Here is a 26,897-nt window from a genome sequence, read left to right on the forward strand (position 1 = left end):
AATATCAACTGATTTTAGAAAGTAAAAAGAGTGATAATAAATATATATGATTATTAAAAGTTATAAATTCAACCATATGGTACATTATAGAAACGTATTTCACATCAATAGCAGCTTATTAGAGCTTCATTGATCAAAATGGACATTAATTATCGATACGCTTGGGAACAAATCCAATGAAAGGCAACTAATAAGTAGACACGTATAATAAAATCAGTATAGGGTTATTCAAAATCAAGTGATCTATAATTAAAACATTAAGTTAAACGTAATTACGTTTACTCAAAATTCCGTATAGTACTAGTAGCTGTAAATAAACTTGATTCGATATTAAATCTGCAACCAAATTAATCTCATCTCAAATTAAAACAAGCAACATATCACGGGCCTCAGAGAGTGATCAGGTTAGTCAGGGTATCTGGCCTTTACTTAGCATCTCAAGAAACAGTCTGGACTCCATATAAAGCTCTCACCAAAACGGTAAAGGATCGTACGTGTAGGCTGTGGTTCATGAGGAGGCTATGTTCTCAGAAGAAATAAATCCATATCATCTTTGTTTTTAATACTTGTGAAATATTTTACTTGAAGTCTTGAATATTGCAAACTCTCTCTTGAAATCATTAGAATTCTTTATCTTTTAAAATAAGGTTTTGATCCATTTCATAAAAGTTGTAAACTTAGTATAAAGATCACTATGAAGATAAATATCTTCATAGTGATCTTTATACTAAGTTTACAACTGGAAACAAATCCATGGACAAATCGGAAATCCTCAGGTAAATATGGAAGTGGACTATAGCAAAAATTTCATTGTTGTAGGACTGCCATCACATTCTTTCGCCCACAAAAAGGTCATTGAAAAAAAATGAAAATCTACTCGACTAAATAAATGTCTTTTTAACATATTAAAGGGTATGCTTATTTTTTCCTTTATAATTTTGCTTGTATCTTTATCAAATTGAGAAAAAAAAACTATTTCTAATAAGAATCTGATTCTGAAATCTTAGGAAACAAGTGTACGATGATTCAACTGACTTCTGAAAGTATTAAGTAGATTTGTCTAGGCCTCTAAGTCTGAACACTTACTATTTAACCCCTCAGTCAGGTATAATCAGATAAATATACATTTATCAGTAATTCAAGTGCAGAGGTGTTTTATGTCAAGAAAATTTTCACACAGATTAAATTCTGATATGATAACACTTGAGGGCGTTTAAATAAATTTCAGTGCATTTTTTTTTTACAGAAACAAACATAATTTACAAAAATCCACGTTGCACAAGAAACAATATTAACATCAATTGCATACAAATATTAATTAATACGGCAATCATTAAACATATGTGCATAATAAATTATTGAAGAGCACTTAATAAAAAAGATCACGTTGATGTGAAATCCTCGGGTTCACTATCAAACAGCTCTAAAAGCCCAGAGTCACTGCTGCTTATGTCTGCAGCATTAGGTAGAGAAGGCATGTTCAGAAATGATACGTATTTTATAGATGGTTCATCCTCTCCCACCTCGTCGTCGTTTTCCGACACCCTAGAATTGCCCGGATCATTCACGCTATCAGTCTGTATGTTTAAGGCATTAAAATCCGACAGAGATACACCCCCAGAAGAAGATTCTGGAATTTCTGCTGCGATACGACCTTCTAACCAGTACGTGGTCATAGAACCTTTGCCCTGGAAAAACGTATACATACAGATATAACACAATTCACTTATATCTAAATATAAATTTTGGAAATCTTGGACTGTACAGAGAAAGTCGCGATTGCAAAATATCCAGTTGTAAATATTAAAACTTTCCTGGATGGAGAAACATAAAATTTATCGGTTAATTAATCTTTTCTGCGTTTCATCTAAAACGATATAAAGAGACCTATATTTGGGCATGCTACTGTTTGCATATTTATTACCTTTACTTCTAGTTTTCCTCGCTCCACTATCTTGTAACAGTTTTCTCGCTTTAATAAATCTGCTGTCGTTGAACTTATATGGATTTTTAGAGCTAGCAAAGTAAATAATTAAAAAAAAATCAAACAAAAATCCCAATCATTTTTTGAATAATTTTAAATTTCATTCAATCACTATTAATTTTACAGAGTCCTCACCCAGGCCATTAGATTCCATCCTGGAGGCCGTGTTGACTGTATCCCCAAACAGACAATACCGAGGCATGGTTAACCCCACCACCCCAGCACAAACAGAACCGGAGTGGAGACCTAAATAAATAATACAGCAAGTATTGATGTTGTACATGTACTGTATATTCCATTAAATTCATATTTAAATGTATGCTTATTTAATTTAAAACGGACAATGACAAATCTCTATAGTTTAAGATACATAAATGTAATCAAAGTTGGTGAAGAGTGTTGGCACTTGAAAGTAAAAATTAATGTATGTAGTGCATAAACAGAAAAATAATTTAAAATAGGAAGAAACTTACAAGTTGAGAAACAAATTTCTTTAATGATATTCAATTAGACCATATATGACTTAAATAACACATATCAGAACTTTCCGGTTAAATAAAAAAAGACATGCTAAACTGACATTTACAGTTAAGACAGAGGAAAGAAAATTATTTATTTGAGACTTTTCCATAGCATACAAGTAAAATGTATCTAGAAGACATTTAAACTTTGAGAAAATATTAATTAAGATGAAGTTCACTTCGTCTTTTAAATAAAAGAAGATTAAATATTGGTATCCAGATTACTTTTCCTAGTATTTTCTGAGTAAATATCGTAAAATTAAAGTTTTGAGTTTATTATTACGTCATCTAGAACTAGACCTAACAATGCTCAATTACTAGATATTGACTATAAAAGGAAAATACCAATTCTAATCTGCAGTTGCTCGGTTGGTTTATGTGGTATTTGGAAATGTTTGACCCCATCTAATAGCTCTAACGCCACTTTGGCCATTTCGTTGGCGTGATTATTTTCGTTCCGTTCTGGGAGACCGCTTACTATCATGTATGCATCACCTATGGTTTCTACCTAAAGTTTGATATTAAAATGATGTTATAAAAATTTTTATTTCATAGAACACGGGTTTTCAAGAAAGGAGAAATATGTTTTTCTTTTCTACAAATGCAAAATTTTTTAATTTTTCTGTATTCCTTCGGGTTTATGATAAGTCTCACAAATTAAAGAGGAATGTCTTTTCTGTAGATGGCAAATATATGGACAATTTTCCGAAGTTTGATAATTCATAAAATGTTATCTTGTTTTTGTATGTATTATATCCACAGGAAGCGGAAATAGGAATATTTACCTTGTAAACGTCATAATGTTCGATGATATCGTCAAAAAGTGTGTATAGAGAATTCAGCAAATCAACAACCTAGAAGTACATAGAAAGACCTTTCTATTCGTTATCAATAATGAATCAATCAGTTCCTGGAATCATCATTTCTTATTTATATGTTATGAATAACTAAATAACAACAATGGTTAACTTTATTAAATTATTGATTTTATCAGCACATACAGCAATATGTGTCTTTATATTTTGTATTGAAGAGAACATTTACGAGGATGACATGTAGAGAAAATGCATGTGGCTGGCATACAATTTTCATAAAGACTGACTTTGCAAAATTAAAATCAATGAGACACTTTTAATTTACAAAATCTACAGTTTGAATTTTAGAATATAAGCCTTCTTGACTGATGAATGACCTATTCATTTTTCATTTTGTATATTCAATTATAATTATTTAATAACCAGCTACACGGCGATATGGATTCAACGGCGCTCTTTGTACAAGAACAGCTGTTTAATCTTTCTTTTAAAAATCTCTCAGCCTTCATAGTTTTTAATTCATAATAGTCTACTCTGATCTAAGTTGCATATTTTGTTCACATAGATATTTGTGATACCTGCATTGGCGTACTACCTCCAGCCAAATTCGTAAAGCCGACAATGTCGGAAAAATAAATCGTCACGGACTCAAAATTTTCGGCGGCCACAGGTTTACCTAGTTTTAATTCCTCAGCCACTTTTCTACAACAGATATATAAAATCAGATATGAATGTTCTTTTGAAGTTTCATCCGATATTGAGCATATGATAATACAGTGCAGGGAATACCTTGGAAGCATACGGAAAAGAAGTGCATCTGTCTTTCTCTTTTCCTCCTGAAGCTGTTCGGTTCTCTCTGCTACAATCTCCTCCAACTGATTTGAATATTTCTCCATCATCACAACCATGTTTTCAATCACATTAGAATTTCTACCAAGGAAATGAACAACATTTACAGTACATGTACTTAAAATGTACGTACATATAAAGAAAACTTCAAAACAATTTTTAAAGAAAAATTTTTACTTGTAGGGGTTGATTTTGTTTAGTGTTTTCAGAATTGTTTTCACTGTTGGTCTCATCATTGGGTCCTCTATCCAGCAGCTTTGTATTAGCTTCTTTATGGCGTAGCTTTGTTTCGCTGTTTGGATGCCGTCCAATTCTTGAGGGAAAGATGGTCTAAAACGCTTGGCTTCGTTGTCATTCATTACTTTATTAATGATTTCTGAAACACGCCGATGTACTTGTTTGTATTACAGTAAAACTCGTTTAGTACGAACACGGATATTGCGAATTCACGGATATAGCGAAGTTATTTTGGATCCCCAACTATATGAATTTGATGAATTCCTTATACGGATATATAACGAATTACGGATATAGCGAAGTGATTTCATAGGTCCCTGTGACTTCGTTATAACCGAGTTTTACTGTAATTATATTATTCTTTAGAGCAATGTAGAACTCAAGTCAACCTTAAAGTAATTTAACTCATTTTTAAATGAATGGTCTGCCCTGTATAATACGATGATTTTTTTAGATTTTAGATTTATACAACAATAGACTACAACCTTCAGCAGTAAGATGGCTCTCCATGGAGTAAGGTTTGTCTCTACAGATGAGCTCCTTGGCAATAATGGCGAAGGCGTACACGTCACCGGCAGCAGATCCAAATCGTTTCCCAGTAGGAATGATCTTTCTCAGGAGTTCTGGGGCTGTCCACAGTAAAGCTAAAGGTAAATAATTCAGAATTATAAAAGTTAAATTTAGGAAAAGAAATTTATTGTTCGTTATATTCGTATTTCGTTTAAACCGTGTGCGGTAGTTCCAAAAGAAATTTTTAAAATAAAATCTTATTGATGTAGTTGCCATAATTGATTAAAATGTCAAATAAATCCTACTTTTAAATAAATACCAATATTTTAAGTGAATGTTCAATTTATTGCATTAAAATGTCAAGAAGTACACGGCTGCGGTATGACAGGTCGACAGGGGATGCTTACTCCTCAATGGCACCTGATGTTTTTAGAGGTCCGTGTTTGGTCTTCTGTGTTTTAATTGCTTTTGAGTTTGATTACCGTTTATCATCTCAGTATTTCACGCAGTCTTTTTTTTTTTTTTTTTACATTCATGACAGACAAAATTTCATGGTTTAGATTCATTACTTTACTTCAGAACTGAAGTAAAAGTTATCCCGGATTTAGAGGCCTTAGAATCCAAAACTTTAAATTAAAGACTCAGCTATCAGTATTTCTTGATTCCTGACCAAGTATGTCGGTAAATAAATTGATGAAACAGTAACCTGCGTATTTCCCATCGTCCTCTTCTTTTTCTCTGTCGATGTCTTCCCCTTGCAGATGACGAGGAGCGTAGTCTGTAAGTTTACACGCCCAGCGGTTGTCAATCAAACAGTTGGAACTCTTCATATTACCATGGAAACGTAGGTCGCTCTTATGAAGGTATGACAAGCCCTTATAATAAAATAATATTTATTCTTACTGTTGGATGGAAATTATCAAACCTTCTAATAATAAATTTCTCGGCAGACCTGATGAAGACATCCAAAGACAAGATTTTAATTCCTAATAAAAAAATTTATATGTTTGAAAGATACTTTTGTTAAATTGTTAGTTACAGCCTTTATATTGAGCATTTACTAATAAATGTGTGAAAATACGTGTATAAACACATTTATAGATATTAAATATCGATTTTATTAAAATGAAGAAAATATCAACGACGACTGCTAAGTACTAATAGTGAGTGACGGTGGTAAATTTACATTGTTTAAACAAATAATATTTGCAATGAACAAACAATCTGTATATCAAAATAATGGCATTACAAATGCATCAGCGTTCGTAAATACTAGTTGGATTAGAGATAAAGAATGGTGCAATGTAAAAGACCTATTTTATTCGAAAGTCAAGGTTTTCAAGAGTACATTTCACAAAAAAACATGAATATACTCTCAGAAATAAAATACAGAATTATTTGAACAACAAGACGATGTTTTATTTCCCCATATATTTCAGAAATAATTATTTCTCTTATGCGAGTCTTCACAAAAGTATTGAAACAAAATGTAGGCATCAAATAAACAGTACCATATAAAGTATTATTCTTAGTTTTGAGTTGTGTATTCTCTCATTTTAAATAAAGTACAATATTCTTAGAATTTTTATGAACAGGTTTGTGTATTCTCTTTTTACCCATCATTAAATGAAAGCTTATACATTAAAAAATGATTATTTTACAATTAAAGTACCTTGCATATATCAACAGCAATGGATATTTTAAACATTGTATCCAATTTATATGTCGTAAAAAAACACATGCTTTTGACCTCTCAGTCTGTTCACTTTGTTTTCAGCGCCTAGAGAATTCCATACGGGAGATCATATCAATGACATAAGTAAAGAAACCTGGGTATAAATACCCTTCAATGACCTTAAAAAATGATTATTTTACAATTAAAGTACCTTGCATATATCAACAGCAATAGATATTTTAAACATTGTATCCAATTTAATGATCACATCCTACAAAATAAATCAGCAATTAGAACGATTTGTACATGCAATGTCCTGTGATAATCTACTAGGAATCCAAAGAATAAAATATTACTTAACAGGGTTGATAAAACTACCTGAACGCTTCCTTTGGAACAGTACTCCCAAACAGCGCAAGGAATCTCCGAGTCAGTACATATACCCAGCATAGCGGCAATGTTTGCATGTTTGAATTCAATGACCTGATAATTGATAATTTTATTATTTGAAATCCTTAGATTATATAGATTACAATAAGGACAATAACAAGAGGGAAAACGGCAATGGGAATGACAATACACGAACAGACCTCTTTCATTTCTTTGAGGAACTTCACCCCGTCTGTTTTGAACTTCTTTTTCCTGAGAGACTTCAGTGCCACGAGTCGCCCTCTGTATCTGGCCACGGTGATTTTGGAGTTCTGTATGACGTTGTTGTCCATGGATAACGTGTCGGCGTTCGTGGTTCCTCCCGTGTATTCCGTCCCTTTCTCTGAGCGGCTGGTGATGCTCATCCGACGGTGGTGTGGTATAGACGCGGTTCCTACGCTGTTTTTCCTTACTGCCAAATCACTACTACTGTCATTTCGGGACAAGTTCTTTGAAAAAAAGTTTGAAAAACTCATTTTGAAGTCATCTTGCAATGAACATTCGGTCAAATAATAATGAAGGCTGATTCGGATTTTTTCTTTAAGTATTGTGATAAAAAGTAAAGTAAAATAGAATATATTTAATTAGGTGCTTATCATGAACGCTTACCATGAAAGACCGAACCTGCTTCCCTACAAAGAAGTCTAGGTCTTTGAAATGAATTTTCCAGACCACATTTTGAAGGTCTTTCTGTCTCTTCCATATCCTACAGAGAACACATTGACATGTATAATCTCGTTATGAATTGCTACTGGTACCATGGGAAATCAATTACAAAATATTTTATCATTTACATAACAATATTGAATGATTGCACCTAAGGAGACGTTTGTATCATTTGTTGATTTCCTTTATCGCAATTTTAATTGATGCACGCAGGAATGGTACTTGATGGCAAAATCTTCTACCATAGATAAAATAGTACCGATCACTAACTTTAGAGACAATTGTAAATTGGACAAGTTTGCTTACCTCGTCAGGTGAAAAAGCACGAGTAACACAGAAAACATTCCGTTCAGGTATTGTATTTACCTGTAGGCCAACAACATCATCATTGCTAGAACCATGGCTGCTAATGACACACCAATGTATACGGCGAGATCAGAGGACGATCCTGGAATATGTAAATACCCGTATTATACTGCCTTTCAGCCTCCTTTACAAGCACTTGAATTTTAACGGGACACGGCGTTAGAATCGATATTTTTTTCCAATATTGATCTCATCACATTTTCTAGTTGTGGTGGCAGACAATTAGAAATTGTTAGTTTTTAAGAAGTTGACAATGGGTAAAAAACTTCGCACAGGTACACAACTTCGACCTTTCTCCTCTCTTTTGTTTTGATGCGTTTTTGCAAATAAAATTCCGTCTCTAACTGATAAACATGAAATGCACGGTGTTTCGATTTGGAATCTTCGATTTAAGTGATGAAAAATTTATATGAGTTGATATCGATTGCTAATCGTAATTTTAAAACATTTCTATTTGGATGTACTTTGAAGTTCAATTTTGCCACAGGAACTTAAGCATCAAAAACATTTTACCGAATACTCATTTCCAGCGAGTTACTATAAAGATAGGTCCTAGGTTGTAAGATATTTCTCTATAGTCAGTAGGGAAATTATTTTTAAAAAAATCAATGATTCCTATTATTTATGAAAGAAAAAAAATTTAAAAAGTATTTTTAATCAAAAATAAGGCAACATGTATGGTGCAATTAAAAGAATAAAAAGTAGTTTTTCTATACATGCTGTAACACTATATGCATACAACTTGTAACTTGTTTTAAAAAATTCTTCAACAATTTAAAAGACATTACTCTTGATATATTTTAAGAACTGTTATGATGAAAACTATGAATTAATCGGTTGACATTGAATATGTAATTTTTAATTTTGTTGATGGCCGGCAGATTCAAAATGTACATGTCAGGATAAAGATACAGATTACTCAAACACTGGACTGTGAAATCAAACACGGAGAATTTGATTGGTCCTACCTGGAGGTACTGGGCATTTCTCATTGAAGAAACCACAAGTGGGCGTGTCCAACGGGATACGGTCATTACTGGTCGTCCCGTCTCCCCACCGGAAATAGGTGATGTCGCTATCCTGCGTTTATTGCAGATAGAAAATTTATAGCAAGCGCTGCTTTCAAATGCATGGATTTTAATTCATTATTGGTTAAACAAAGAAAATTCAATTCAGATGCATTAATTATGACGGTAAATTTTGATCAATAGTAAAAACATTACGGAAAGTATTGTATTTTTTTCATATCCATCGCAAGATATTTATTTTAGGCATTAAATTTGACAATATAGTGTAGAATTCCTTGATCTTTGATGTAAATATAGGTTCTATACACACACTTCTTTTATTGAAGGTTAGATAGGAAGAAATCGATAGAAAACTTTGAAGATATACCGGAAGAATAGAGCCATTAACAATTGTCATTCTGTAGTAGGCCACAGTAGTAAAATTCCCAGACTCCGAGAGATCGTAGACAGTTATTGAACCATAACGATCGGAATTACTTGACATCACCACATCTCCCGAAAGACCTAAACAGATAAGCCTTTTGGTAAAGTTTATTAAAAATGACCAAGTACAGTTTATTAAACGCTATTTTAAAATTTTCACATTACAATACATTTAAAAGAGTACTTTTTATTGCATATTATATACACTGTACCTTTGAGATTAAAGTTTTCTAGCGACTGTCTAATAGTGGAGCCATTCACTGTAGCTGGGTCGCCTCCATTGTTCCGCAATGCTAGGGCGTAGAGGTACACGGCATCGTAGAGAAATGGTGAGTAAATATCAGGCTTAAAATAGAAAAAAAAGTTAGAAAGAACAATGAATCTTCAATAAATAATGTAAATTATATGTCAGTAAAATTAATTTTTATTTTGGCTTGCCATGTTAAACCAAAAATTTATTTACAATAAAATGCACGAGATCTGTGAAATGAAATTTCATTCGTGTTCTTAAGAAACGCAAAAAAAAAAGTCATTCGTAATTTGGCTACCTGTGCCCAATCAGGCAAAGAAGGAAATGTCGATTTCAAGGACAGGTAAGCTGCATAGGCTTCAGCTGACCAGGTAGACGTTGAGTTTCCTGCCAACGCGTCACCAAAAGACAACTGAAATAAGCAACAATCTCGTGGCAAAAGTTTCAATATGCCTAAAAGGTTACACGTAGAAAACCGAGCTGCAATCTTACGTAAAGAAGAAGCAACAATCTCGTGGCAAAAGTTTCAATATGCCTAAAAGGTTACACGTAGAAAACCGAGCTGCAATCTTACGTAAAGAAGATTTTCAAATCCCTGGCGGGCCGCGTTGTCATTCGCGTCTCCATATTCCCATAATGCAGTGCTTTCTACATCCGCTAATTCTTCATTTGACAGCAAAGTAGTCTTGATAAACAGAAACTGATAGTCTCCGCTAGCCATTCCTTGAGCATGAGCCCGGATCATGTAAGTACGGAGCTCGGACTCAGGAACAATTAGGATGATAACTGAAAAAGGTAGAAAAAAAATGCATTAAAATCACAATTGAGGGAACAAAATAATTATTGAGGTTTCAAACAAAATCAATTAAGGCTATTTTTTAGTTTTATTTTCAATGGTTAATTGAATAAATATTATTTAAATATATATATCTCTCTCTTTAGTTCTCTCTCTGATTATATCAGACGTACTTCTTCCCTCGTACTTGATGGCAGAGTATATCTCGTCTATTGTCGAATCAGTAGCATTAAGATTTACGCGTGCGTAGTGATGAGCGAGGGAAAATCCGAACGAGGACCAGTATGGATTCTCGATTTCCGAGATGAACGCATTTGCGTATGCCTCACATTCGGAATCCACAGAAGATATGACAATCACCCGAACCCAGAAGAATCCGGATAAAAAGATAGTGAGGATGTTTCCTGTTTTTTAAATATAAAACTTCAAAAAACATCAAACAAATAAATGAATTCTATCTTAAAGTCTATATAAGGTTGCACTTGTTTTGTTGTTGTTGAGGATTTACATGTATCTCGGTACCATTTACAAGGCCTCAAGACCATAAATTGAGTTTATGTACTTAGCTGAATGCTAAATGTTGTAGATTTTTACCTATTGCTGAGAGAGGGGCGATGGATCTGACCAGTGTCTGTAGTTTACTCTTGTCGTCAAGGGTTTCTTCATTGGACAACCAACCAAAGACAGGAATATCTCTATAGGCCGCCAACTCAATCGGGATCATGGCTAAGTGATAAATGCTAAAAATTAGAATCAAAAGAAAGTCTGATGCACAAATTCATCATTGATAGAATACTACTGTGGCCAACTTCAAAAGGACAGGTAACTAGTACTTAATTTCCTAATTCCATATGTTTTCAGAATTTAAGATTTTTTCTTCATTTTTGATGCTGCTTCTCGACAAACTCTGACTTCTACAAGTATATGAATACATTTTCATTTTGTTTATTTGGCACTGTTAGGATAAAAAAAAAAATTTTGATATGAATGCAATTATAGCAAAATTTTCTTTGACTTTTCATCAAACATTGGAGTATACTTTACGTCAATTTCCATCATTTGATTGCAAAAATCTCACAAAGATCCAATGTATTTGTCTATGAAATAGTATACACATATTAAAGAGGATAAAAAGAATCATAGTATGAGGCAGATTTCGGTATGATTGTATCTTCGCTCCATTTTTAATTTTATTTGAAAGTGTACCTTTATATTTTCCGTAATTTTTTTTTTTCGATTTTAATAGAAATATATAATACATTACACAATTTCATATCTTTTCGAAAACACAACCAAGACTTGCGTAGCATTGCGGGTTAGCGTGTTAGTAATATGAAATAAAATGATACTAAGAATTTTTAATGCTTAGCGCTTGAACTATGTTACATAAATCCAAGTCTATGGACATTCTGTAAGCCTTGTTCATCCATCTCTTTTTTTTCTCTTTGACTTTAAAAGTGAGACTACGGCGCCGCTGGAGGGCCAGGTAAAAAAATATTTTTATTTGTTCGGACAAATTAGAAAATCGTTCGGACGAATTAGTTATTTGTTCGGACGAATTAGATATTTGTTCGGACAAATAAGTTATTTGTTCGGACAAATTAGATATTCGTTCGGACAAATTAGTTATTTGTTCGGACGAATTAGATATTCGTTCGGACAAATTAGAAATTCGTTCGGACGAATTAGTTATTTGTTCGGACGAATTAGATATTCGTTCGGACGAATTAGTTATTTGTTCGGACGAATTAGATATTTGTTCGGACAAATAAGTTATTTGTTCGGACAAATTAGATATTCGTTCGGACAAATTAGTTATTTGTTCGGACGAATTAGATATTCGTTCGGACAAATTAGAAATTCGTTCGGACGAATTAGTTATTTGTTCGGACGAATTAGATATTCGTTCGGACGAATTAATTATTTGTTCGGACGAATTAGATATTTGTTCGGACAAATAAGTTATTTGTTCGGACAAATTAGATATTCGTTCGGACAAATTAGTTATTTGTTCGGACGAATTAGATATTCGTTCGGACAAATTAGAAATTCGTTCGGACGAATTAGTTATTTGTTCGGACAAATTAGGAATTCGTTCGGACGAATTGGTTATTTGTTCGGACAAATTAGAAATTCGTTCGGACGAATTAATAATTCTTTCGGACAAATAAGTTATTTGTTCGGACAAATTAGAAATTCGTTCGGACGAATTAGTTATTTGTTCGGACGAATTAGATATTCGTTCGGACGAATTAGTTATTTGTTCGGACGAATTAGATATTCGTTCGGACAAATTAGAAATTCGTTCGGACGAATTAGAAATTTGTTCGGACAAATAAGTTATTTGTTCGGTTAATTTCGGACAAATAAGTTATAGAAATTCGTTCGGACGAATTAGTTATTTGTTCGGACGAATTAGATATTCGTTCGGACAAATTAGAAATTCGTTCGGACGAATTGGTTATTTGTTCGGACAAATTAGAGAAATTGTGAACAACTATCAGGACACCGCGAATAATGTGCAGTTTGCACCAAGACGTTTCATTTTATTTTGATTCTTTGCAAAATAACTTTAATGAACAACATTATCAATAAATATTTTGAAGATAAGTCGTTTTAATGTTGATCTCTTTCTTATGATTTTTATGTACATATTCACTACCGTGCAGTTATTAATCATGACATGTGAATGATTTTTGAAATACATTTCTGATACATATGTCGCCGATTTGTAGCTGAAATATTGCCGATTCGGCGTAAAACATTCAATCAATGAATCTGGTACATATGCGGTGTATAAAATGATTAAAAGGTTCTCATTGAGTTTTTAATTAAATATTCCTGTTTGTGAATTTAGAAAACTTCACAAAAATGAACCTGTTCGTATTGATCCCAGGTTGTTCATACGACTCGCGAGCCGGTGAATTACGAGGTCAACCGATCAATCTGGTATATTCCCTAGTCCATTGATTTTCACAGCATAATTATAGCCCCCTCCCGTTATTGCAGAGGTACATGTAGTCGAACAAACTATTTAATTTCACTTTCAGCATTTCTTAATTTTGTTTATACGCTTTTACAGTTGAGTACCAGTTCGAAGGTTTGATAGGCCAATGACTCACATAGAAAGGGAAATTATGAAAGCAACCCCTTTTACGGGGAAAATAAATCATGAATGAATGTCAAAATATTTTCTAGTAACACCCCCCCCCCGTCCTCTATTTCAAAAACGATCGATTGTCTTAATCATTGAGAACCTTAACTTGCATTAAATTATGATGAGTTTTTAAATTTTACTGCACTTTCTAGGAACGTACATGTATTAATCTATTCTTTATCCTTTTCCCGGAAAGGGGCGTGTGTTTAATTTGGTCAATATTATACCTGCATGTTTTAATTCATGCTCTTTTCTGATATTTAAATATAAAATAAAATTTATATAGATACTTAATAATAGTTTTTAACGATCTTAGAAAGAATCCATTGGAGATGGACTTATGGGATTCCCTCTTTTTGTTCCTTTATCACAAAATACTTAAATGTGGGAACAGTGGTATAGAAGCAAATCTACAAATGTCCTAGCTAGTAAGCCCCACCTTAAAAAAAATTAAAACCCTCGAATAAGAGGCTCGATATTTTGAGTCCGAAGTTTATTCAATATAATACAATGCAGCCACGTAGCATCGTTTTTGAAAGTGGGGGGGGGCCTGAGAAAAAAATAGCTACCTGAAAAGTTGACAAGCAAAAAAAAAAAAAGGGGGGAGGGTGGCTTAGGAAAAGTTGCCCAAAGTTGACAGTCCTATTATCTTTTTCAATGCCAATTTTTTCCCGTACCAATTGCCTGCAGTAGGAGTAAAACCTTAAGGAGTGGATCTCATCTTTTCAAAGAAGCGGTAACTGACCACTGGCACCGCAGTGTTAGTCAGGGAAGGGAGTGAAAAGATGTTTGATAAGAAGTAACTGACCCTTTGAATTTACTAGTGGGCTCTCAGAAAATATACTTTCAGAATGGCAGACTTTAGGCCTATAATATATACCGGTATAGATCCATTATTTCCGAATATTTACATTCAACATACCCGACTTTGATATCACATGTCTAGTTGCTACGTGTGTATGTCATGGTCCAAAGAGTTATTTATGTATTAAAAAAGGATGAATCCTCCTGAATAGATAAAGTGTATATCTCTCTTTACAGGATAATTTGTGCAAACATCTAATTTGCCCGAACGAATATCTAATTTGTCCGAACGAATTTCTAATTTGTCCGAACAAATATCTAATTTGTCCGAACAAATAACTTATTTGTCCGAACAAATTTCTAATTCGTCCGAACGAATTTCTAATTTGTCCGAACAAATATCTAATTTGTCCGAACAAATAACTTATTTGTCCGAACAAATTTCTAATTCGTCCGAACGAATTTCTAATTTGTCCGAACGAATATCTAATTCGTCCGAACAATTAACTTATTCGTCTGAACGAATATCTAATTCGTCCGAACAAATAACTAATTCGTCCGAACGAATTTCTAATTTGTCCGAACAAATTTCTAATTTGTCCGAACGAATATCTAATTCGTCCGAACAAATAACTAATTTGTCCGAACGAATTTCTAATTTGTCCGAACGAATATCTAATTCGTCCGAACAAATAACTAATTCGTCCGAACGAATTTCTAATTTGTCCGAACAAATAATATTTTTTTACCTGGCCCTCCAGCGGCGCCGTATGAGACAACTTCATATTTAATGCAAAACCCATATATTGAAATGAGTTGTCTCCGCTTTCCTTTTAAAATAAACCACTACGATGTATTCCAGCATTGAACTTTGGCAATCGATATCTTTTAGATTTGATTTAGCTCTCCGAGTTTAGCTACCGCTAACTATTTAATATCTTTATTTCATCCTGTTCATCTCCATTTCTTCGAAAATGAGATTCAGACAGACATGACTTACCTTTCGTACATGGTGGACCAAATATGACGTCCACTCTGTTATGAAACAAAAAATCTGTAAATTTCCCAATGCTCAGTTTACTGTCACAGCCAGAATCTATCCATATGATACTAGAAGAAAAAAAAATTATATTTATTTTTTTTTTCTTATTTCTACATGTTAAAAAAAGATCATAGTTTAGAAGAAAAAAAAGTTTAACTTGGTATTTAATAAAGATAAAACTGAGAATTTCTGAAAATTAAGAGTCAATATACAAAATTAGTATGAGGTCTCCCCTGTGTCCTAATTTTAAGTTCAATGAAGAATAAAGACCCAGTGGATTTATTTTCCAGGAACCAGTTCTACTACAGTGATGAAATTTATGTCAAATATTATAAAGCTTGCAATAATCAATTTTTCCAGTGAGAGGTTTAGAAGAATTTAATTAAGATACAATTGTCTGATGCCGGTGTTACTGAAGATCATTTTAAAAATATAATTTTTGTTGATTGCCAAAATGTAACAGGTTCGCAGAGACATGATTTCTTGTATTCATTTATACCTACTAATGGGAACATGGACATAAATGTAATTGGAATAAAGAGAGGTAATAACGAAATCAACGAAAATTAAACCACCACGAAATCTAATGATTCGACAGTAATTACAATCTAAGCAATTAATGGCGTAATAACACTAGAGTTGTAGTTTAATTTTGCTTTTATACGTCATTTTGACCTATTTGATTTTGCACTTAAGATTAATTTATCTTTAAGATTTTTACGTTTTTAATGAATAAATGAAACATAGGAAAAAGAACAAAAATAGGTAAATATTGATATGTTCAATAAGTGATTAAAATAGAACCACTTACAAAAAATAGACTGAACCTTAGATCTTTTAAAATATTCAAATGTTAGTACTCCTGGTTAACTTCAAAGAAGTATATTAAAACAAAGAAATATGTAATAAGTCGCACTTCTAAAACCTTCTTATCGTGATCATGTTCTTCATCCTGTAGTCCTGCTGAACAAATTATTACTGAAGACGTAAATGTAGTTAAGATTGAGGGGCAATATAAAAACCATGCGTTATTGCTATCTTTCGTCACAATATTTGTTACTGTATTTTATAAACTTATTTATAACAGTATATATATATATATATATATATATATATATAAGAATTAGATTGATTACATGATCGGGCGAAGTTACCATGTACTTGTCCTGGCATACTCTCAAAACTAGACAGTGATTCCTTATATTTCCATTTCTGAAATAAAACAAAACAGGTAATAACATCGTCTTCGTTTGCAAGGCTCATTCTATAAATTGTATTTTAGATCAGAGAAAAAAATTAGAAATGGAAATATATATATATATATATATATATATATATATATATATATATATATATATATATATATATATATATATATATATATGGATTCAATTCTACAAGTGATCATCCAACTTATACTCATAGTTCCCTCTCTAACGTAGGAAATTCTCCAAAATCCATATGTCAGTTTTGAATTTTTAATATGCCAAACAACCGAAATGAATTTGAATTACCATAGGTAAATTGAATTCCGAAAATTCATCAAAATTCTCACAAAGGTACATAGCGGGTCAGTAAATGTTCAACCAAGCCTCTTTCTTTACTCCTCACTAAGATAGTAACAATAAAGAAGAGAAACATCGAGAGTACTGTGCAACAAGAGAAGTGATGTAATTAAAATTTAGATACTTGAAAATTCTAAGGAACTTTTGGAAAATTTCAAATCAGAAGATTTTACCAAAATCAAGAGCTTAAAAACTGAAGACTTTTCAATTTTATACACAACCATTCCACACGATAAATTAAAGTCCTGACTTTTTGATATCATTGACAGCTACTTTTTCAGAGTAGTTTTTCATTTTTTTTAAATGACACTTGTAAATTCGCTTCACTCCATTGGACATTTGCAAAATTATTTTGTTAAACAAAATTCTGATTGTACACACAAGTACTCTTAAGTTGATATAATAAAATGATTGAGTTTCTGATTGACAATATCTAATTGCGCCCCGTTATTAGCAGACCTATTTTTTGTATTCACATGAAACAGAATTTGTCCAAAATCTTATTCGTGAAAAGAACAAAACAGTTGCTGTGGACTTCAACTCGACATTTTGATATATCGATGACGTATTGTCAATTAACAATAATTATTTCCATTTTTATGTCGATACGATATATCCCGGTGAGGTTGAATTAAAAGATACCTTAGAGTCAGTCCCATCTGTTTCTTAATTGGATATTTTACTTGAAAAAGACGTTAATGGTAATCTATCAACCAAGCTCTATGATAAATGTGATGACTCTAGCTTTTCAATCGTCAACTTCCCTTACTTATGCAGCAATAAACCTTGTCATCTGCATACGGGGTTTATATATCTCAGTTGATTCGATTCGCAAGAGCACTCTCTACATATGTACAAGTTTTAAAACGAAGTAAATTATTGACAAACAAGTTAATGAAATAAGAATATCAGCAGTCTCGTTTAAAGTCATCATTTCGTAAGTTCTATGGAGGATACGATGACCTTGTCAGCAAATACAATTTATCAGAGTCAAATGCTGACTGATGTTTTTCATACTAATTTTAGGCCATTCACTATACACTGATTGACGACGGGTTTTCCATTATTTCCCGCTCATAAAAGGGAGCACACGGTGGATGTGAGGATATTTGTTACTTTATTACTTTAAAGTTTGACCTACTGTTGAAAAAACTTTTATTTGTACATGAAATCTGACCAATTGGCGTTAGGAATTTCATATTCTTTAATATTTCTTTTAACAAGATATTTTCTCAGGATATCAACATCATGACTTGGTGTTTGAAGAAATTTTGTAAATCATAAACCTTGGTTGCTGCTCGAGTTTTTAGAATTCACATGAATATTATTCGTGTACGTATAATACCTTTCTTCGGGTACCAGTATTTTGATCTCACCTTGACCTTGAAGTCTACATCGAGCATCCATACAGGGAGATCAGTGTTAAAAAAAATTAAATGTCCAAAACTTGCAGAAATAATTCAATCAAAGTATTTTTAAAAATGCGGTTGAAATTCATCAGAAGCAAATTGCATGTATCACTGAAGACATAACTGGAAGATTACACCAGTGGCAAAGTATTACATGTATTTGTGAATCATCTTCCATAACTAATTTTGACAACAAAAAAAATCTTTACAAAGACAGTAGTTCAAGTGGATGTACTTTTTTTTCCTGCACTGTTAAGAAAATTAAGAGAATTGATTTCTGTTGCAAAAATATATGCACACGATTTTTTTAAAGAAATAAGCGAGCTTCTCTACCTCCCACAATCTATTTTAACGTATGATGGAATCCATACTCTGCGGGGGTGTCTCTTTGAGGCGAAGAAGAATATAAAGTGCATGCTGTAAGAATTAAGTTTATTTGATTGTTAAATAAATGTTTCAGTGTGATGTAGGAACTAAACAAAAACACAGACACGCCTTAAAAGAGCGACGAGTCTAAGGGAACCACTATTCTTGTTACCACTGTAAAACACGAAGATAACGTTAAAAACAATTTTATCTCATTAAGAACTAAAAGAAGAATTGCATAGAGAACACATGTTTTGTGCTTTTTAATCGACATTAAACCACAGGTTATTTAGATTTAATTAATTTAAACTATGACAGGAGATTTAATGGGGTCATGTGTACCCTATGTTTGAGTCTTATTTCTGAAGCTAGAGGCAGAGAAAAACACACACAATACATTTTTAAAGTACTTTGATAAAAAATAATTCTATTTGAAAAGACATGGTACTCACTCAAAGAGCCCTCTGGGTAATATCCCGGCATTGTAAATATTTTCCACGGCGTATGCTAGAGCTCCTACGGAGGTAGAGGCGTTTACGAAGATGACCGAGGAGGGCGGGGTGTCCCTGGGGGCCATCCACACTGTCTGAACATGTCCAGAACGAGTCAAGGGAGTAAAGGTTAAAACTAAAACCAAACAGGTATTTATCAACATTGTTTGGTATTTCTTAAAATTCCTTAAGTTTCTTTCACCTTCCATCTTTTATCACGGTTTTTCCCCATCCCAGTTTCAATTCTTTACAATCATATAGTTTTATGTCGGTCAACTTTTTTATGAAACATGTACAATGAACAAAATCGATTAAAGAGAAAACTTAACACAGGATATTATAATGAACACATTGCAAAGAAGTACAGCAAATTTGGGGCTTTGAGTATGACTCTCACTTTCATTTTATTTGTAATTAGATCTAATGAATAAACCAAACATGACGTTAAGATTTGTTCATTCAGTGTTTGTTTTAGTGAATGATGATCCACAGAGTCAATAAATACCATGACAAAATGTATCGCGTTAATGGTGCAAGTAAGACAATTGTCAAACGTGATGTATCGTACCCTTAACCTAAACAAATATCCGAGGTCCCGGACAGGTTTTAAATCTATGTAAATGAATCGGTTTCCTGTTCTGTCTCTTTTTGCATTTCAAGTCACATGGAAAACAATTTTCAAGCTAATATTGAAACATCATTAATTGTTTCAGTTTCAATTTTCCAATTATTTGATAACATAAAATGTTAAAACAATCCGTCAGAAACTAATTTAATCTATTATTCTGTGTTCAATAATTCAGAAGTGAAGAAAGAATAAGATAGCCCACACGATCAGTGTGTACTATAGTCCCAGTTGACAAAACAGGTTAACATATTCGTTTGTAAAGCTCATTATCTTAATTGTACATGTATTTTACAGGAACTTGGATTTTATTCTACAAGTGGTTATTCAACATACACCCACACCGCCTTTAAGGAGAATATCCTTAAAATCATTCATCATTAGTTTTGAATATTTTTCATATTTTGAACAAAGTGAGTTCGAAGTAACGTACCTATACTGAACTTCATAAAAATCCTTACGAACAGTTATATACATCAGGTTCCATTTAACAGCGATGAAGGGGAGGCATTAGGAGTATTGTACTAATATATATATATATTTGAGAAGTGAAGTTAATCAGAGAGAGACTTCCAAGGATCTTTTGGGAAAAATGAAATATCATAAAATTTGAGCAAAATTAAAATCATCAAAACTTACAACTTCTTAACTCTATAAATAAACAATTTTCCAAAATATTTAGAAATCAGATTTTGTGATACCAATGACATTAAATTTATTTACGGTTACAGTGGTCATTTTGCAAGTTAAAAAACCATTCGGAGTGACTGTTGATATGAAAAAGATGCTTGAGTTTCTGAATGACAATATCTACGTGGATTTTGGAGACTAGGTCCTCCAACAATCCATCGTGATTCTTATGAGTAATTACAGCACTCATTAGCAGACCTATTCACGTATATTCAAAATCTTAAATAAAAAAGAAGAAAAGACTTGCTGTGACCTTCAGGTCAACATTTAGATAAATCGACAACGTATTATCAATTAATCATAGCTACTTCCACGATAGTTCTCAATTAGCTTAAAATAAAAAAAGATATCACAATATAAAAATAAAAGATATCACAAAGTCTGACACATCTGTTACATATTTGGATATTTTACCAGAAAAAAGACGTAAATGGTAACATAACAACAAAGCTTTATGAAAACGTGATGAATTAATCTTTCCAATAGTTAACTACACTTACTTAAATAGTAATTAATATACCCTTATCACCTACATATGCGATTTCATTCTCTCGGTTATTCAATTCGCAGCAGCGTTTCTACATACGAATCAAGATGGGAAGCTATTGACAAACAATTTGATGAAACAAGAATTTAAACGGTTTTGTTTAAAGTCATCATTTTGCAAGTTTTATGGTCGATACAATGACCTTGTCAGCGAATACAATCTATGATTAACTCAAATGCTGACTGACAATTTTCATACTAAGTGTTAAGTCATTAATTACAAACTGAACAATCACAAGAGGGCCACAGCGGGTATGACTTGTCGGCAGGGGATGCTTACTCCTCCATGATGCCTGATCCCACCTTGGATGTTTAATAGAGATGTGTTTGACCCACCCTTGATTCGTACTGTTTAGCTTGAATACTGTTCGTTATCTCATAGATTTCATTAAATGTAATTTTTTTCTTTGTGGTATACTTTGTCTGACGATGTAATCCTCTCTTCTTTTATGTTTAAGACTGTATTGATCATTTACTAAACTCAGTCACTTCTTATACACCGATTTTCTTTCTTCATATTTCACTTACATTGATTCCGATTTGTTAAGATTCAATACAATAACAATCAAAACTGTTTTTAACCAAAAGAAAATCTTCACTTTTCTAATATTTACATTTCATAAAAGGCACATGCACAAGCATGGATATGCCGAGATAGAGTTGAATTGTAAAACAGGTATTATAATTGCTAGTAAGTAATTTTTATTTTCTTCATTTTCTCCACCTTCCAGCAGCGATAATTATGATATTATATTATCTTGGAATAACCGAGGTTCACAATGGCTTTCTTAATGTGAATATTTTTAATATTACACTAAACTGCATGCGATATATTTTTGAAATACAAGTTTTATGCAATTATTTGTAACATGAAACTCTGAGCCGATAAATTATGCGCATTGAACATAGTTTAGACTGTGTTACACGATGTTTATAAACACTTTGAGGGCACAGATTTCAACATCGAGAGGGTAAGTTCTATTATTATTTCACGACTTAGATTTAACTAATTAAGATCATAATGAAAGTATTTTCTTGAAAATTTAACCCAGTCCAATAAATTCTTTCACTCATATACAACACAGTTCTAAAACATGGAAGTAATTTTAATAGGAAACACGAAACACAATTTTTTCAGACTCTTTGATAATGACTGCCAGCAGTCGTAAGTTTGATATATAGGAAATGAAAAATAATCAATAAATAATAAATTCCAATGCTTAATAATCCGTGAACTTCAGTTATTAATTCATTTGCATCTATCCAAACAACCTATCATAATTGTTTTTTTTTTAAAATCACACTTTCAATCTTCCTATGACACAAATGTTCTAATGAAATGTTTTATTGTAAATGTGAGTTTTACATAGAAATGAATTTTGTTTTCAATGGCTATTTTCATGTTTTTTGTTTTGAAAACTATATTGAGATTCATTTTTAATTTTTCCAATTTATACCTTACAAACTGTTCATTCCGATGAGTGCTTGTAGAAAAATATTAATATCGCTTCTAATTACAGCATTGAAATCTCGTGATGCAGCCTAAAGTTCCATTAAAGGAATGAAACCCTATAGTTGCAAAATGAACATTATATCTATGGTTTAAAACTACATTTCTTAAGAATTGTAAGAATACAACAGACGATTAGTGATGAAAAGAAAATAATGCAACAAAAACTTCCATCAAAGACTTTCAAGTTGTACAAAATTTACTTTCACTGTAAAAATATCACAAATAATTTGGTGAGGTACGCATACTAAACATCACAAATAAATCAAGTCTCAGATACAAAAGGTTTGCATATAAACGAATTAACTGGAGTCTTAATAACACAGACATGAAAAATTTCCTTAGGGATATTGCAAAGCGACTCAGGGAAAGTGAAATAAATTTCCCTAACATAATTTAAACTCGCTCGTTATGTTCAACAAACACGGGTCTCATTCCACATCAGAACACCCTTGTGTCCATCGACCAATAATTGGTGAGATTTGGCTGTTCAACTCAATCCCCATGGCTAAATTATGGATTGTAACAGCAAAAGAACTTTCCGTAGCAATTTAACACGTAATGCCCCTCTCTCCTCTGGAATGACCACTGTTGACCTAACAAAAACCTACTCGTACACACTACACTTCATTTTCTACGTCTATTGATTTATCACTTTGTTTTTCCTCTATACTTCCGTTCAATTCGTTGTGCTTGATTGAATTTCCGTTCCAAAACTTGAAGCCCTGTAAATCCAGTGAGGGAATGGAAGGCCTCGGGGAGCGATCACGTGACTGGATATCACGTGACTGGTCACTCAAAAGTGGAGACATTGAGGTTTCTAACCTGACTTTGCCCTTTCGTTTGCCAAGTGTTGCTGAAAAAGTTATTGGAAACAATTATATTTTCATTCATATAAATGCATTTACATCGAACGTTCATCTTCTAAATACTTCTTGTTAGCTCAATCATTAGTGTGACAACTGTATGCAAATCCGCCATAAAAGAAGAGAAATGATGTAAATACAGGGCATAACTCAATCTGTTCAAAATAAACAACTGAACCTATTTAGCTCAAACTAGTAGTATTATTTTAAAAACTTTTAGACCCATATAGATCCACAGTAAAAAAAATTGTTTGACACAACCTTTTCCTAGCCAAGGGCTACGCAGAGAATAGTGCAGTAGTATATTTTAAACGTAAATTGTCAACTGAAAAGAGATTAGAGAATACTTATTGTAAACCAGTAATGCACAGTAATGCTATTTTACTCAAGGGCAATCAGAAGTTGGACGGTTATTCGCTATTCGCTATTCGCCATTCGAATGGCGAACCGCAGGCTGTCTGCCGTTCGCTATTCAAATTACCGTAAATGTCCTAATAATTTTTTTTTCAAAAAACCTTAATAACACATTATAATCCGTGTTTAAGAAGAAAAGCAAAGACATCACTTAAAGAAGAAGAGTGAGGACCCCAAACCAATGCAGCTAGCCTGACCAAAATGATGAATATTTAGCTAGCCCGGTCAAAATTGGAAAAAAAGTATGTACATAAGAGTAAATTACCCGGGGGCAGACTAACATCCTGGATCCCATATTTAGACTCATATCTTTTTACAAGGGAGGAATATGGGAGAGACCTTTCAAACCTCAAAACAAATTTATATTACAAGACCGGACACCTATTTAGCTAGCCCGATCAAAATTGGAAAAAACCCGTATAATGCTACAATAAGTAGAGGACATTGCCCGGGGGGCTGGATAACATCCTGGATCCCATATTTAGACCTTCATATTTTTACAGGGGAGGGGTATGGGAGGGACCCTTCCACTGTCAAAAGGAATTTATGTTACAAGACCGGGAACCTATTTGGCTAGCCTATTCAAAATTGGAAAAAAACGTATAATGCTATAATTATAAGAGTACATTGCCCGGGGGGGGGGGATAACATTGTGGATCCCATATTTAGATCTTCATATTTTTACAGGGGAAGGGTATGGGAGGGACCCTTTCACTTTCAAAAGAAATTTATGTTACAAGACCGGGAACCTATTTAGCTAGCCAGGTCAAAATTGGGAAAAAAACGTAAAATGCTTTAATAAGTAGAGGACATTGCCCGGGGGGCTGGATAACATCGTGGATCCCATATTTAGATCTTCATATATTTACAGGGGAGGGATATGGGAGGGACCCTTCCACTGTTAAAAGGAATTTATGTTACAAGACCGGGAACCCATTTAGCTAGCCCGGATGAAATTGGAAAAAAAAGCCTTATAATTCTATTATATGTATTTCTGAATAAGAGTACATTGCCCCGGGGGCTAGCTAACATCCAAGATCCCATATTTAGACCTTCATATTTTTACAGGGGAGGGGTATGGGAGGGACCCTTCCACTGTTAAAAGGAATTTATGTTACAAGACCGGGAACCCATTTAGTGATGGTACCATATTTACGTTCGAGAGATGTCCCTCCAGTTTTCAGCCCTACTTCATATAATACTTTACAAATAAATATCGGGTTCGATATTCAAATATTTCTACTACATGTTTACTTTCTATAAATAGCAGGCAAACCCCTTCTCATCCTTCTTTTCTTTTGGAAAAAACCCCTGGATTTTATACGAAACTATGTTGAGCTTTCACATGTGGTACTTGTTAATAAACAATTGCATCACATCTGTATTTATGGGGGTTATAATTTTTTCGTGTCCGCCTAGATGTCTAGCTGTCCCTCTGTTTATTTGTCCGCAAAAACTTTAACCTTGCCCATGGCTTTTGATTTAGTGGAGCTATGTCTTTCTCATTTCACATGTGTATTTATTGTGACAAGACCTTTCTTTGGATACCACCAAATTTGACCTTTTGACCTGCTAGTTTGACCCACTTTTACACAAAATTTCCAAACTTTTTCTTTGTCCAAATCTTTTTGAACAGTAGATACCAGGACATTTATACTTCACACATGTAATGTTTGTTGAAAGACCTTTCATTGGATACCAACAACCTTGACCCTTTGACCTTGACCTTGTAGATTTCCGTACTTGTGAAAAACTTTAACCTTGGTCATAACTTTTGAATGGTAAGGGATAGGGCTTTCATACGTCATATATGTAATCCTTGTGAGAAGACCCTTCATTGGTTACCAAGAACTTTGACCCTATGACCTTGACCTTTGAGATTGACCTACTTTTAAAAAAAAAGCAAACCTTGACCATAACTATTTAAGAGTTAGGGCTAGTGCTTTCATACTTTACACATTTGATTCTTATGACAAGACCTTTCATTTGATAATAAGAACTTTGAGCTTGACCTTGGAGTTTGATCTACTTTTTAAAAAAATTGAACGTTGGCCATAACTTCTGAATGGTTAGGGCTAGGGCTTTCGTGCTCAATATAAGTATTCTATGTGGCAAGACCTTTCATTTGATACGAGTTACATTGACTTTTTGACCTTGACCTCGGAGATTTTTGTACTTATTAAAAAAAACTTTAACATTTGGTTACTTTTATATTTCACTATTGTTTTCCAGTGAGAATACCCTACTTTTTGGTATTATTTAATTAAATTTGCATTTAAGAAAAGCTTAATCTTTGCTATGTTGCCATACGGGGGCATCAGTGTTTCACAAAAACATCTTGTTTTGAACTTGAACTTGTAGATTTCTGTCCTTGTGAAAAAACTTTTACCTTGGCCATAATTTTTTGAACGGTAAGGGACAGGGCTTTCATACTTCACATATATAGTCCTTGTGAGTAGTTCCTTTATTTGATACCAAGAACTTTGACCCTTTAACCTTGAAATTTGACCTACCTTTAAAAAGCAAACCTTGACCAAAACTTTAAAAGGATAAGGACTAGTGCATTTATACTTTACATATTTCATCCTTGTGACAAGACCTTTCTTTCTTTGGGTTCCACCAAATCTGAACCTTTGACCTTGGCCTTGGACCTACATTTCAAAATTGACAACCTTGACCCTAACCTTTGCAGTGGTAGGGCTAGGGCTTCCATACTTCACATATGTATTTTTTTGTGGCAAGTCCTTTCATTCGGTATCAATAACCATGAACTTTTGACCTTGACCTTGGAGATTCCAGTACTTATGGAAAAACTTCAATCCTGGCCATAACTTTTAAAACTTGTAGACCTACTTTTTAAACT

General features: G+C 33.1%; 2 protein-coding genes across 2 annotated transcripts in view; both read right to left on the reverse strand.

Moving 5' to 3' along the window:
• Positions 1 to 1,274: 1,274 nt before the first annotated feature.
• LOC134279118 (atrial natriuretic peptide receptor 1-like) lies at positions 1,275 to 19,592 on the reverse strand. The gene is made up of 24 exons (XM_062761469.1): positions 19,345 to 19,592; positions 15,511 to 15,620; positions 11,144 to 11,275; positions 10,723 to 10,953; positions 10,328 to 10,539; positions 10,052 to 10,165; positions 9,716 to 9,848; positions 9,448 to 9,584; positions 9,021 to 9,132; positions 8,053 to 8,134; positions 7,630 to 7,726; positions 7,182 to 7,469; positions 6,970 to 7,074; positions 6,803 to 6,862; positions 5,623 to 5,791; positions 4,892 to 5,050; positions 4,347 to 4,545; positions 4,110 to 4,250; positions 3,899 to 4,022; positions 3,291 to 3,359; positions 2,851 to 3,013; positions 2,120 to 2,230; positions 1,925 to 2,016; positions 1,275 to 1,688 (listed from the first exon to the last, which is right to left on the reverse strand). Exons 1-24 carry the CDS (start codon positions 19,590 to 19,592, stop codon positions 1,383 to 1,385), a joined length of 3,594 nt encoding a protein of 1,197 aa, XP_062617453.1. The 3' UTR covers positions 1,275 to 1,382.
• A 3,360-nt stretch (positions 19,593 to 22,952) lies between these two features.
• Positions 22,953 to 26,897, reverse strand: part of LOC134279125 (uncharacterized) — a 33,435-nt gene continuing 29,490 nt past the window's right edge. Inside the window, exon 9 of the mRNA XM_062761476.1 lies at positions 22,953 to 23,610. Coding sequence (XP_062617460.1) covers positions 23,375 to 23,610 — 236 coding nt within the window. The 3' untranslated portion in view covers positions 22,953 to 23,374. The remainder of the gene's footprint in view (positions 23,611 to 26,897) is intronic.

Source organism: Saccostrea cucullata, unplaced genomic scaffold, assembly GCF_032062105.1.
Source record: "Saccostrea cucullata isolate Sc308-1 unplaced genomic scaffold, CSIRO_AGI_Scuc_v1 ctg126, whole genome shotgun sequence".
Lineage (NCBI taxonomy): Eukaryota > Metazoa > Mollusca > Bivalvia > Ostreida > Ostreidae > Saccostrea > Saccostrea cuccullata.

Bases quoted from the DNA above. Each gene is read 5' to 3' on its own strand.
- LOC134279118 (XM_062761469.1), bottom strand. From the start codon at position 19,592: ATGGAAGGTGAAAGAAACTTAAGGAATTTTAAGAAATACCAAACAATG. The intron at 9,849-10,051 runs GTAGCCAAATTA...TTCTATTTTAAG, and splicing joins CTTTGCCTGATTGGGCACAG to CCTGATATTTACTCACCATT. The intron at 8,135-9,020 runs GTAGGACCAATC...TACATATTCCAG, and splicing joins GAAATGCCCAGTACCTCCAG to GATCGTCCTCTGATCTCGCC.